At 40.2% G+C, this 8419-nt stretch overlaps 1 protein-coding gene across 1 annotated transcript; it reads left to right on the plus strand.

The window, feature by feature from the left end:
- The first annotated feature begins 3583 nt into the window (after window positions 1-3583).
- Window positions 3584-7471, plus strand: LOC131892943 (solute carrier family 22 member 1-like). Its single transcript, XM_059242814.1, has 9 exons — window positions 3584-3975; window positions 4870-4983; window positions 5061-5319; window positions 5583-5754; window positions 5831-5957; window positions 6022-6149; window positions 6215-6426; window positions 6927-7108; window positions 7178-7471. Exons 1-9 carry the CDS (start codon window positions 3622-3624, stop codon window positions 7358-7360), a joined length of 1731 nt encoding a protein of 576 aa, XP_059098797.1. The 5' UTR covers window positions 3584-3621; the 3' UTR covers window positions 7361-7471.
- The last annotated feature ends 948 nt before the right edge of the window (window positions 7472-8419 follow it).

Consider the following 8419-nt stretch of genomic DNA (forward strand, 5'->3'; position numbering starts at 1 on the left):
AGAATTTCGTGCGGCAATTTTGACATATTTTCCAACCGGCTTTTGTGATTTTTAAAAGTGCCACCTGGAAGCGCATTGACACGAAAATGTGAAATTTGCAAATTTGAGAAATTATTTAAGTCCTGAGAATTCGCATGAATGAATTATTCAAAGACAACCAACCATAATACCTATTATACACTTTTTTCAGGTTTAGAATAATAACCAGACATGAACAATTCCCAAACGTTTTTGTGCTACTCTTAAACTAGACAGTGTGCAAAAATTGAAATGCAAAATCCTGAAAGTCTGGTTTCTGTCCTCAGTTGTGGTTCGTCATGATCTTGACCGATCGAGGGTTGAATGCAGTAAGGGATAAATCTACACGATGGTTTCCACAACCCTGATTTAAAGAGATATTCAAAATTCCAAGACTTCTAGGAACAATGTTCGTTGTTATGTAAACGATAGGAATAACTTTTGTCAAAAATATCTTTGAAAGTGCCTCAAATTAGAATATTAATACACTTGAAACCTATAAGAACTTATTTTTTTCAAGATCCTAGTTAATAGATATTAAGAGTAATATTACTTGCATTTTCGATTATAATTTGAATCACAATCCATTGAGAAGAGTATTGCCCTTCCAATGGTTGCATTTGCATCAAATTTAACAAGTCTGACTTGAAAGATGCTACCGAATAAGGCTTACATATTTCCTACGAATATTGGAGGATTTCATTGTTCGAACTAGCCTGGATTCTCGAGGGCTTGAAGGTGCTCTCAAAACGCACATTAAGCCTCTACTCTCACAGAATTGACACTAAATCCTGGGTTGGGACAAAGCTCATGGATGCCTTTGAAGACGTACGGTATCAGATGCCTTTCCTACCTTCTCTGAATATTGTACAATCCCAACCTTTCTAGCCTCTCCCAATAGGCGAGCTGTCTCATTCCTGTGATGTTCCTAATGAAACATCTTTGTACTTGCTCGACCTTTTGCAAACCAGTTGAACTAATTGGGGCCCTAGTGGATGAAGCATATTCAAGATGGGTCTGGAAAATCGACTTGTACAGAGTTAGCATCGTGATGCAATCTCTGCACTTAAACGTGTGATATATCCAACCACATATTTGAAAAGCTTTACCCACCTTCAACTGCTCATCGAACTTGCCATTATTTTGGAGGACTACACATAAATTTTTCATTGATGAGACCTGCTCAGCATCTTTACCTCCATTATCTACGAGTGGAGTATTCAAAGGAGTTGACCCGAAGGTCATTGAGCGCAATTTCATTCCGTTCAGGGCCCAAGAACAGATTATTTCTAGGTCCTTTGCCAGGCTAGTGGAATCTTGGCCATTCCTACGAGAAACTAACTTTGCATCGTCAACATAAGAGGAGAGGCTGGCAGTAATACGAAGCTTTTGCAGAGGGGCAATGATTATTATAAAAAAAAGGGGGGGGCTAGGATGTTACCCTGGGGAACACCTGACTTGACATCATGTATGTCACTAAGGGATCCCTCTATCTTATCAATTTGCTTCCTATCCTGAATGAAGCTTCTTATTTAATTGAGCACCTTGCCTTGGATCCCAATGTCATGAAGTCTATTCAACAAAAGCAATGATCCACTTTATCTTAGGCCTTAGCAAAGTCGAGATAAACTACATCTACTGATTCATGGCTCTCTAGCCCCTCAATAACCTGCTCTAAATGCTCTTTCATTTGGGTAACCGTGCTAAAATGTGCTCGGAACCCGTGCTGGCTATGAGTAAGGACTTCATTGACTTTTAGAAATTCAACAAGTTTGGACTCTATGATATCCTCAAATACCTCCTCAATATTGGAAGAGAAAGAAATTGGCCTATAATTACTGGCAAGCGACTCTTCTCTCACCTTTAAAAACTGGAACAACATGAGCTAATTTTAGTGAAGAAGGAACCTTGCATTGATCCAAGAAGCAACGCATCAAGTGCGAGAAAACAAGAACAAAACCAGTGAGCATCTCATCAAAAACTGAGGTGTCACACCATCAGGGCCAGGTGAACTTGAAAGATTCAAGTCCCTGATGGCTTTTAAAGCATCTTGATCTGTAACTATGAGAGCATCAAGTTGCTCAATTTGACTAACATCATCAATCTCAACAGACTCGTCATTAGAACAATGAGCTGTTGTTTTTAAACTCAATGGGGTTGAAAACACATTAAAGAACTGATCTCCTAGCATGTTAGCCATAGCCTCTACATTACTAATGGCTTCCCTAGGGCTCTAGGCTTCCCCATAAACCTCAAAAGGCCCAACAGTTCTCGTAAGAGAAAGAAGCCTTCAGATTCGACCTGACCTTCTGAACCACCTTACTCTCAGTTTGTAACTGGTCATTTTCGATGGAAGCCTTACTCTTACCCTGAACTACGTCCAAGTTTTTTGGGAGACTACCCACAATTACTGGATTCGAATTGCTCTTCAGCCTTTTTGCTAGTTTGCAACTCTTTTTGAACAAAGCCATCCTATATTTTGGAATTTTTGTCCCTTGGAATCACATTCAGGTATTGCTAAATTGGATTTAACACCCTCAAAAACTGAAACTAGTTCGTCAATGGCTGCATCTTTGGACGATTTCTGTTTCAGAATTGAAAACAGGTCCAGTTCTTCTAATCTTTCTACAATTTGGGGCCAATGTTCGTCTTTGAACCTGAATTTAGCCACACCAACCTTTTTGGCCGTTTTTACTCTAGAGTACGCCGGCTTTTGAGTTATGGTCGACCCTATCTCAAGAACATGATGATCTGACAGATTACTAGGTGTCACATGGACATATTGGATCAGATGATCACGGTCATTGGAAAAGACCAAATCCAGAACGTTATTCGCTTTGGTGGCTATACCAACATGCTGGGAGTTCAAATCATTTGGCATACTTATCTGCGCTCCTTTTGAATATAAGTTAGTACAAAAGTTGTTCCTTTTGTTTCTTTGACAACAAAGAACATATTTAGATGTCTTGGGCTTCGAGAAAAAACTTAACCAGAAATTATGACCACCGTGTTTATGTCAATACGGTGCATTTCTTACCCCCGACTACGGAATTAGAAGTAGGGATAAGAACATGTGGCATATATTGCAGGTTTATCCATTACAGATGGTTATGCTAATACTAAAGCCATAAATAGGCCCAGCCACTATTTGCAGATACATCCACATCAGTGGACTTTTTGGACCAGAAATTGACAAGAAACATCCCCCAAAAACACCAAAAAAAATGCAGAAAACCTTGTCAAACTTACATGTTATGATTCATTCATGAAACTGTAAAAATAGAAATATTTATGGAACAAGATTTGAACAAACAAAATATCAAGTAAAGGCTTGTTTCCAAAAAATATCACTTGTCCACTTTGGCCGCGCCCTGCTCACAATATGTTAAAACATTATTCATGGCAAGTGTGATCACAAGTTGGCCCCAATTTAGTGAAGAGACCTTGGTTCTCTTTCCTAACACCTCTCTGACCAACCTCCAAAACAAGTTTTCCTTGATCGCCGTCACTTCAAACCAGTCTAGTCACAACTGATCCAATAATACCGCTCGCTCATATCAAAAAAAAAGTAAAATCACAATGGAGAACATCAGTTGAAGGAAAATGGTTGTCTCAGTAACTACGGGGCCCGAAAGAGCATCCTCTCCCTTTCAGAAAGAGACACCATTGGCCAATTTTGAGGACATATTGAGCTTAGTTGGAGGATGGTGTCGATATCAAAAGACAGTTTTGATCTTCTTTTTCGTCACTTGCCTCTTTTTGGCGTACGCATCCTACACACCTGTTTTATTTCTCTACACTCCAGACCATTTTTGCTCAGTGGATCAAATTTGGGATTCCGCTGGAAGCAAAGAATTGTCATGGGACAAAGAGGACCTAACAAATCTGTTAATTCCAATAGATCAATCCACCGGAAAAAGGAGTCAATGTCAGATATACGACATCCCAACGGAAAAGGTACTTATTGATTGCACGCCATAAAAGGCTTGTGCCGGAGTTAAATCTTCTCTCTTTTCAATTGAAATCCATGTTTTGCATCACTGACTTCTTGGGCAAAAGGCTGAAACTTTTGCCGGTAGGAAGTTAGGCCTCCAAGGTGATTGACTTGTCCAAACCTTCGTTTAGTAGAACAACATTACCACCGGACAATTATGGTAAGGTTAGGGGTGGAAATGGGTACATTTGGATCCCAAAACTCAATTTGGGTTTTCTTCAAATTAGTTGGGCGACATTGGAAAGAGAAAACGTCATCCAACATTGAGCACAAGCCAACATCTGCGTTCAACACAAGAATCATGTTTTGCCTTGGTACGAATCAGCGAGCTCGTAACTTTTGAAATAGATATTTGACGACGCTCCAAATTGGCCCACAGTTTCTTATTCTTAATGAGCTCAAGTCATGTGCGCTGGAAAGGTATTTGGTTTGTCACGGTAAAAACGTCCATCTTTATCCTAATAATTTCTGCCCTGTGATGATGTTGTTGTGGTGTGGCCCGAGCAAAATATTTCTTAGGACGATAAAGACTGCAAATATGGGAAATGATAAATGGGGTTGCATGAATGAGGTGATAAAGTCATACTCTGTTTAGACAAGGTTGGACAAATATCAAAGCATTATTGGTTTATTTTGAGACATTTTTCATGAATTCACTTGTGACAATAGAGGCTTGGGCAAGGAAGCCCAGTCAGTATATAATTCCTGCTGGTTCCAACCATTCTTCTTGCGCTGCTCCCTCTTTTCACCATTCATGGAGAAAACTGTGCAATCGTGGATGCTTCTTACGTCATATTTCGGTAAAGTTCTAATCGCACATTAACAGTAATTCCATTGTGCCAATTTTCCCATTTCAGGTGGGTGATTTGATTCTTTTTGGCAAACAAAATGAATCTCATTTCGGAACAATTCCTTGCCCACATGGGTGGTATTACAACACTACTGGCTTGTTCTCCTCGGTTATTACCGATGTTAGTATTGCATTCAAACGGATTAGTTACTCCAGCTTCGACACAGATTCAATTTGACATTTCTTTTCGAATTTTAGATGGATTGGGTCTGCGATGATGCCTGGAGAGGCCCTTTCAGCCAATCCATATTTTCCGTGGGAGCACTGTTTGGCACACTCATTTTGGGTTATGTTGCTGATACTTTCGGAAGACTCTCTGCTTGGTATGCGGCCAATCTTTTGCTCATGGTCACCGGATTGGTCACTCCATTCATGACTGAATTCATAGGATTCTCGACTCTGAGATTCTTACAAGGAATGTCTTACGACAGTTTCTTTAGTATCTTCTACGTGTTAGGTAAAGTTCGGCTTTTGACTTTGACTTAGGTATCAACATTGACGAAATTAATTCACATTTTTACCTTTTCGCAGCATACAATATCAATCAAAATCTGTTCAAAAAGTTCCAGAAACTATCGGCGTTGAAATCAATTACATATCTTTGATTTGAAAGCAGAAACAAACCGAAAAAATCCCTAAAAGACCGATTAAATTTGTGCGTCGCAATCTGTACATTGACCGATTGTGTACATTGGTTAATCATTGTTCTACTTTTTTTAGCTATGGAGTGCGTGTCGTGTGACAAAAGAGCGTTGATCGGTAATTTGGCTCTGGCTGTTGGCATGACAGTGGCAGGATGCTACGAACCTTGGGTTTTGTACTACTTGCAAGACTGGAAAATCCTGAACCTCATTCTGTATGCGCAAGTAACGGTGCTCATGATCTCACCCTGGTAAGTGACCACATATGAATTTCGCTTACATCATCGTCGTTAACCACGCTTTACCACGCTTTATGTACACTCAAAGGTTTGTATTTGAGTCGATTCGTTGGTTGGCAAGTCAAGGGAGAATTGACGAAGCTTACGAAACGCTCCTGAAGATTGTCAAAGTCAATGGACGGGAAATCAAACCAGGTCTGGAATCCCAAATTAAGGTGACAAGACATCATGGATTTATGTGTGAGCAAAACAACAATGCAACAAATTCTTCTCTTTTAGCGAGTGTTAGCCAATGACGAGAAAACTAACATTCAGAAGGACGGTGAAGAAAAGGAGCAACCAGCTTTCCTGGATTTAGTCAAAACGCCCAACTTGCGAAAGAACTTCATCATCATGGCCTTGGTGTTGTAAGTTCAAATATTTAAGAATAAATTGCCTCTAAGTACTGTATATTAATATCCACATGTTTCAGCATGTTGACGTATGGGCTCTTTGACGCGAATGTCAGGATTATTGGGAACTTGGATCAAAGCATTTACATCACCTTCACCATTTCGTCCTTTTTGGAGCTCCCGGCGGACTTGCTAGCGATTTGGGGATTAGATGCGATTGGTAGACGATGGTCAGCTTTTATATCAATGTTTTTGAGCGGAATCGCAATGGGAGTAGGAGCCCTTCTTACAGGTATGGTGGGTCCAAAGCTTTTCTTGAAACGTAATTGAATGGAATGTACTCTATAACGGAACATGGGGACGTTTTGGCCAGCTCTGGCAGGTTCGTTTATTTGCTGGTACCAGTGTCAGTGGTGCAAGCTTGGGGCTTCAAACACGTTTGTTTTTGACAAGCTTTCACAATGCTACATGGGAAAAGGTGGGCTTAGTTGTAACTAGTTTGAAACGCCAATCTTGCAACACTGGCATTGGCAGGCACCAAAGCTTACCTAAATGTCCGAATAATGGGAACCTAACGGGATTCAATTTCAAATGATCTATGAAAAGCAGGTTACCTTTACGTCATATCCTTGCACACTGGTTTGCTCCAAAGCTATATCATTCCAAGCGTATGTGTGTAACTGCCCGAGAGGTGGAGTGACAATGTTCTCTTCCTGTGACAGCCCATACCTCTAGAAGTCTGTGTTTAGCATAATGAATGGAGATAAATTTCAAATTTCTTTTTCACTTCAGACTATCCTTTGGTTGTGACGATCATAACCATGGTTGGACGTTTCTTTATTACTTACGCCTTGAACACAGCCATGAGTATCCTCATGGAAATCGTGCCTACCGTGGTGAGAGGACAAGGCGTGGCTGTGGCCAGATTGATGTCATGTCTATCTATTTTCTGTTCACCATACATCGTGTTTACGGTATTGGATGATGGCTGGCAAAGTTGGGCCATTGGATGATTACTTTCAGTATGTCACTTGAACTTCTAGGGTACCTTTCACAAAAGCATCCCATACATCATCATTGGGGTTCTGAACGTTTTGACTGCCTTCTTGGCCATCCTCTTACCTGAAACTGCTCATGAGGATCTCCCGGATACCTTAGAAGATGGAAGAAACTTTGGAAAGGGTCAAGATTTCTGGCATATGCCTTGCTTGAAAAAGAAGAACTGAGTAATTAGATGATTTACTGGTTGGAAAAGTGAAAAAATCCGATTTGTAAGTTTGTTACCAATTCTAACTTCGAGCAACTCTATTCTTAGAAATACACTTATTAATTTGTTATTATTGCTTTCTTAGATTGTGTATTGGTTATATTTGACTTAATATTACCATTTGCCAATTGTGAGCCTCATACCCCATTTGATGTAGGAATGGAAGAGTTTCCTTAAAATGTGAAATCCAGGCCAAACGTCTTCTCTCCCTTCATGAACAATATTTTTAGCCAATCTATAAATCTAACAGGATCAAAATGTTAACTACTTTTCCCATGAGCCACTGGAATATGTTCAGGAATTCAAGGGTGTTGAAAAGCTTTTGCTAGATTCCAATCTTTGGTATGATTGACCGTGATTAAACTTACGTGTTGATGCCATTCGTGCCAAGTTCAGAGTGATGTTGCTTTCGAGCTTGCAAAGGCAAGGAGAACGGCAAGGAGATCAAAAAGCTTCTGGACCACGCCTTTCAGTGTTAGTAGTGAACCTAGTCTTTAAGTATTTTTGTGCCATTTTCAACGCAGGAGCGCCACATTTAGGTTTTTGCAACTTAAGTTATTAAACCAGCGTTCAATAACATTTGAGGTAAATGCATTTTGAATTTGAAGAGACCTCGTATGTTACGGATCTTTTGCTCTATATGACATTTTGAATATGCCTTGATCCTCGTTGATCCCATCTCATGAGAAATCCCAAAAATATTGAAATACAAAGTACAAGAGAGGTTGGATAAGTAGTTGAACGGTAATGATTGTAGAGAAAAATAACTGTTCGCTAGTGCTGGTGCGAGACGGGACTCGAGTCCGAGTGCACTCGAGCCTTTGATCGATTTTGGAGAAATTGGCCAGCCTCGAGTCTTTAAGAAAGGACTCAGGTCCGGACTCGTCAAGAAAAAAATATTCCTTTTTTTGTTAGAATTTCGCAACACGAGTCTGCCGGACTCGAGTCCGGGCTCGGCGAGTCCATCAAAAAGTCGAAAATCGAAGGACTCGTATGAGTCCGACATTTGCCGGACTCG

This window comes from Tigriopus californicus, chromosome 2 (assembly GCF_007210705.1).
Source record: "Tigriopus californicus strain San Diego chromosome 2, Tcal_SD_v2.1, whole genome shotgun sequence".
NCBI lineage: Eukaryota > Metazoa > Arthropoda > Copepoda > Harpacticoida > Harpacticidae > Tigriopus > Tigriopus californicus.

Coding starts and splice junctions, on each gene's coding strand:
- LOC131892943 (XM_059242814.1), top strand. CDS start 3,622: ATGGTTGTCTCAGTAACTACGGGGCCCGAAAGAGCATCCTCTCCCTTT. Junction 4,984..5,060: donor TCTCCTCGGTTATTACCGAT/GTTAGTATTGCA, acceptor TTCGAATTTTAG/ATGGATTGGGTCTGCGATGA. Junction 5,958..6,021: donor GTCTGGAATCCCAAATTAAG/GTGACAAGACAT, acceptor CTTCTCTTTTAG/CGAGTGTTAGCCAATGACGA.